The sequence below is a fragment of the Kryptolebias marmoratus genome, linkage group LG12, assembly GCF_001649575.2.
Source record: "Kryptolebias marmoratus isolate JLee-2015 linkage group LG12, ASM164957v2, whole genome shotgun sequence".
NCBI classification, from domain to species: Eukaryota; Metazoa; Chordata; class Actinopteri; order Cyprinodontiformes; family Rivulidae; genus Kryptolebias; species Kryptolebias marmoratus.
In genome coordinates, this window is record NC_051441.1 from 880,081 (window position 1) to 885,736 (window position 5,656).

General features: G+C 46.2%; 1 protein-coding gene across 1 annotated transcript; it reads left to right on the forward strand.

The window, feature by feature from the left end:
• Positions 1 to 1,827: 1,827 nt before the first annotated feature.
• samd14 (sterile alpha motif domain containing 14) lies at positions 1,828 to 5,072 on the forward strand. The gene is made up of 9 exons (XM_017440852.3): positions 1,828 to 2,004; positions 2,078 to 2,194; positions 2,284 to 2,470; positions 2,577 to 2,676; positions 2,801 to 2,869; positions 2,967 to 3,123; positions 3,460 to 3,579; positions 3,668 to 3,829; positions 4,071 to 5,072. The coding sequence occupies exons 1-9, from the start codon at positions 1,828 to 1,830 to the stop codon at positions 4,224 to 4,226; spliced, it is 1,245 nt and encodes a 414-aa protein (XP_017296341.1). The 3' UTR covers positions 4,227 to 5,072.
• The last annotated feature ends 584 nt before the right edge of the window (positions 5,073 to 5,656 follow it).

The following is a 5,656-nucleotide window of genomic DNA, read 5'->3' on the forward strand; positions in this document are numbered from 1 at the left end:
TCGGTGATCAGGTTCTGATTGGACCGAACCTTCAGTGATCAGGTTCTGATTGGACTGAACCCTCGGTGATCAGGTTCTGATTGGACCGAACCTTCNCACACACACACACACACACACACACACACACACACACACACACACACCTACCCCCCTCCTCTCGAGGCAGCCTGAAATCTTTCCAATAAGAGTCTCAAACACAAACATCTGAATCTTCTGGAAATAGTTCAGATTAATGTTCTTCAGTAAAACTGATCCTGCAGCCGAAACCACCAGGAATTCTGGGAGTATTTAGGAGTCAGTCCTCAGTTTGAGGCTTTTATTGTGAAGGATTGAAACAAATTCTATGAGTTCTGCTGCAGGAGGACTGAACTCCACCTCAGACTTACACTGCAGCTTTCTACAGTCAGTAACATTTAGATTTTAATGTCAACATTTCATTTTAATCTCAAAATAAAGAACAACTTCCTCCTCCTCGTTGTTCCTCTGAGTGGCCCTTCGTCCCGGGCTCACCTGTAAACGAGGTGCACGTTTCCTTCCTGTGCTCTGCTGTTTGGGACGTGATAAACCTCTCTGTGTGGAATAAAACTGTCTGTCCTCCCCCTCTCACAGCTGATGGAGCTATATTTCCCAGGGGGGACGGAGGGGGGAGGACAACCTAAAAGAAGGAGGAGGAGGAGGAGGAGAGGAAATGTGTTCAGATGAGGCTCAGAGAGAAGATAAAGATTTAATGAAACAGAGGATGGAGGGCTGAGACGTTATTCAGAGGGTGGGGGAGGAGGACAGATTTTATTTAAAGGGGGGAGGACAGAGAGTCGTTAGAGACAGCAGAGAACAAAAGAACGAAGAGGAGGAAACATCACCTGGATGAAGATCTGACTCAGCTGCTGGGAAACAGATTTAAAATAAGCAGGAAACAGAAACTCAAAGACTGCTGGAAAATTCACATCAATAACAGCAAACAGTTCGTACTTTTATCAATTTGATCAGAATCTGGTTTAGATTTTCTGCACGCAGGCCTGCAGAGTCTGTGAAATGGTTTGATTACTTTCAGATGGTTTCATCAGAATATTTTACCTGCAGAGTTTGTTTTATTCTGTTTTTAAATGTTGAGAAAATCGGAAAAATCTCGGAGTAACACTGACATCTACTGACCAGCAGGTGGCAGTGATGTTCACAGGTAGGCAAGACAGCAGCAGGCACAGAAGAAGAAGGAAAATGGGTGTATGTTCACTATATACTACTATATGTACTGTATATATACAGTATATATACAGTATATACACACTGTATATATTCTGTATATACAGTGAGGACTGTGTGTTTTATGTATGTTTGATGGTTAAGATTCATCCTGATGTGTTAACAGCTGATTGGATGTCTATATCAGTTCTGGGTGTGTGTGTGGTGGTGGTGGTGGTGTGTGTGTGTGTGTGTGTGTGTGTGTGTGTGTGTGTGTGTGTGTGTGTGTGTGTGTGTGTCGGTCAGCATGTTAAATATTTGATGCAGCTCTGATGGGCTGAGTGGGAGGAAGAAGAAGAGGAAGAGGAGCTCATTAAGTTGAAAACTTGTCACATCATCACAAAAACCTTCACCATCCATCCATCCATCCATCCATCCATCCATCCATCCATCCATCCATCAGAACCTTCAGAACCTTTGCTCGTTTCAGAACCACTAACAAGAATTCAGTTTAAATAATTCTAGTGGTTTTTGTAGAGTCACAGCAGACGGATGAAGGTGTGCTGTAGCTCATCTCCTCCTCCTCCTCCTCCATCACCAGCAGAATACCTTCCTCACCTCCTGAAGGAAACACCTGAAGAATAAAACATGGTTCTGTCTGTTTCAGACCTGAACGAGGCCATCCCAGAGACAGAACTGCTGGACAACAGCATCCAGAAAGGTCGAGCCCAGCTGTCCGTTAAGACACGTAGGCACCGCCCCTCCCGGTCCCGGTACCGGGACAGCGTGAGCTCCACGGAGGGCGACGACGGCTTCGACAGGAAGGTAAAGTTCTGAAACTCTGTCGTGTTTTCTATGAAGTTATAATCTGATCATCTGACACCGTGTTTGATATCAGGACAGTCCAATACAGTCCGCCTGCTCACCTCTACACCTGCCCATGAGAGGCTCCTCCCCCACCCCGGATTTGCTGGTGTCATCTCGAAGCCCCGCCTTCTCCTTCGACACATCGCTGGTGAGACCAATCACAGGCCATAACTCAAGTTAAAATAATTTGTGAAAAAGAAAATCTAAAACAAATCTTGATTCACCTTGACTTCTCAGGTACGGCGCTCCCCAGAGGATGGAGGCCCGTCATTGGCTGGTCCGCCACGTGGGCGGTACCGTCAGCTGACCAATGCCACGTCTCAGGAGGCGCTGGTGACACCGAGCAGCTCACCATCTAAATCCTGCCCCTCCTCCGACAGCTCACCTGTTTACATGCGGAGGAACAGGAGGCCGGACAGCGAAGGTACACACACCTGGAAACACCTGGAATCACACCTGGAAACACCTGGAAATCACCAGAACCTTTGATGTCTGACAGTCCTTCCTGTGTGTTTGTTTGTGTTCATCAGTTCTGGTTTCTGATACGAGTCGGGACACGAGTCCAGCTGATCCCGGCAGTCCAACCGTCGTCTTTGACAAGAAAACCAAGAGACGCTTCCTGGACCTGGGGTGAGACTAACGGTTGTTCACCAAATCCTTCTGATTTGGGACAGGTTTAGGTCCAGTTTGTCCAGTTTAGTCTGGGTCAGTTAGGACTGGTTCTGTTGGTAACCTGTCCTCTGTGTGTCCTCAGGGTGACCCTCAGACGTTCCTACATCAGAGTGAGGAAAGATAAATCCAACAGGCTCTCTGTGGGCAGCAGGTGGGTCCGTCACCAAGAAAACCAGAGCCTGGCTCCACATTGACTAGAACCGGTCCTTAAACTGGCGTCCTGTCCTGATGTTGTCCTCTGTCCTCAGGGAGCCGTCTGATAGTCCGTCTCGCTCATCTGGATCCTTCGTCTCCTTCTCCTGGTTCACTGAAGGTCGGGGGTCGTTCTCCTCCTCCGGGACTCCTCCCTGCTCCCCTAAGATCCCCCCACTGGGCCCCCAGAGGCCCCGCAAGTCCCACTCCCAGGTACTCATTCAGTTTTTACTCAAACCTTCCAGGTTGTTGTTGGTTTTATTCAAAACCTGGAAAATAAAACTGCTGAAGTTTTATAAACAACACGTGTCGGTAAGGTAAATAAATGCTTAAGTGAAACATCCCAAACTGATTTCAGACGTGAGGGTCAGGTCTTCATGTGGAGATAAAACATCTTCATGGTTTTTGATGAAGATGTTCTGAGGTGACCTGAAGGGATTTATAAAAATTCTGAAATATTCAGTCAGAATGAAAACCAGATGTTTTTACTGATAATCAGACATTTAATCTTTATTCTAACGGTTTTGGTTCCTCCTCCTCTTTCTGCAGGAGTCGGCTCTCAGTGAGGAGTTTTCTCCTCCCCACACCTCCTCCTCCACCTCTCCTCCTCCTCCGGACTCCTCCAGATCCTCCCATCCGTACCACACCCTGTCCCAGTCCTCCGATGAGGTAAAAGCCTGAACCCGAAAACCCAGAATTAAGAATTCAAGTTTCAGTATGACTCCCCTCTCCTCTTCCTCCTCCTCCTCCCCCTCAGCCCTGTGATGAGCCCTCCCCGCCCTCCTCGGTCTCCTCCTGGACGACTCAGCAGGTCTGTCAGTGGCTCCGAGGTCTCCACATGGACCAGTACGTCCCAGAGTTCAGCGCCAGAGACATCGATGGAGAGCAGCTGCTGCAGATGGACGGCAGCAAGCTGAAGGTGATGATGATGAAGTAGGATGTTTATCACGATGAGGAGGAGGAGAAGAAGATGAACTTTGACATTTTACTGTTGGTCTAAAGTTTCAGAAACTCGTCCTCTCTGCAGACTCGGGTTGTCGTGCTTTCCTTTCTGTCTTTCTGCATTTTGTTTGACCCAACATCAAATTTACGGTCAAAGTTAGGTTGAGATGTCAGATTGAGAACATGTCAGCATCTTCTCTGCTTCTTGTCCTCTGCAGGGTCTGGGCGTGCTCAGTTCGTCTGACCGCAGCGCTCTGAAGCGTCGCATCAAAGACGTCCAAACTGCAGCAGAGAAGGAGAGAAAAGCTCTGGACAAACTGGAGAAACAGAAGGAAAAACAGAGGAGGAAAGACCAGGAGCAGCGCAGGAACTGAGGCGCACCACCAGGGGGAGCCACAGATTTCTGTCAGAGTGAGGCTTCAACACCACAAACTATCTGTGTCATCCTGGAAAACCTGGAATTCCTGCGTGCCGTTTCCAGACCTGGAAAAATCCTGGAAAATTCCAAATGTTAACATGACATCATGGCAACACGACAAACAAAACAAAACAAAACAAAAGCAAACCATGAAATGTTATTAAATCATTAAACTTTATTTTAACATTTCTTGTTACGGAGGCCCTGAAAGGACAAAAACAGGAAATCATTCTTCTGTTTCAGATGATAGATTTTTTTCCTCTATGTCAACAAAATAATCTACTAATAAAAATAATTTATGATTCAACCGACAGATAAAAATCTACTGATCATCAGTCTGAACTGATTATTGACCACGATCAATAACTGATGTTAAAGTTTGATCCGTCGGTGCTTCTCTTTGTGTTTGCCGTTTGACCTTCAGGGCTGCCATAGTTTCAGGAGTGGGTCCATTTCTTCTCAGTCAGCCAGGTTCTGACCCGGCTAAAAGTGATGATGAGTGATGAAGGAAGAGTTTAACTCTTAGATGGAGGCAAACACATTTTCAAACATCAGACCAGATGTTTCTCCAGAATCAGACCAGATGTTTCTCCAGAACCAAACCAGATGTTTCTCCAGAATCAGACCAGATGTTTCTCCAGACCCAAACCAGATGTTTCTCCAGACCCAAACCAGATGTTTCTCCAGACCCAAACCAGATGTTTCTCCAGAATTAGACCAGATGTTTCTCCAGAATCAGACCAGATGTTTCTCCAGAACCAAACCAGATGTTTCTCATTGTATCATGTGGTGAGTTTGCGGTTTATGTCATGATAAAATAAAAAAGTTTTGGATCAAATGTTTTAAGATCTTAAAACAAGTTTGTCTCACTACAAAGAGGACAATGAAGCAAATGATTCAAAGTCAGGACAGAGACAGTTTTAGATTTTTTTGGTTCTAGTCCTGACTGCTCAGGAGGGTCAGAAGAACTCCAGACAGGTGGTCATAATGATGTGGCTGAAAGGTTTGTAACTTCAGTCCCTCTTACTGACCTCCTCACACGCTCATCTTTACATGTTTTATTGTCCTGCTCCTCTCAGTACAGAGGGGTTTTGTTGGTTAATGAGCCGTGAAGTTTCGGTCCACAGAGTCCAGTTTGAAGATAAAACCATGTTAGAACTCCCTCCTGACCCGTGGACCCGATTCTTCAGCTGCTTTGTTTCCAACAACCATTATTCAAATACTCTATTTAACAAGCCCTGATAACACAGACCTGTTTGATTTGATTAACTGAAATGCAAACAATCTGCAAATGAAACAACTTTATGTCCTAAAAAATCAGCCACAGGACTGGGTCCCTACAGGACTGGGTCCCTACAGGACTGGGTCCCCACAGGACTGGGTCCC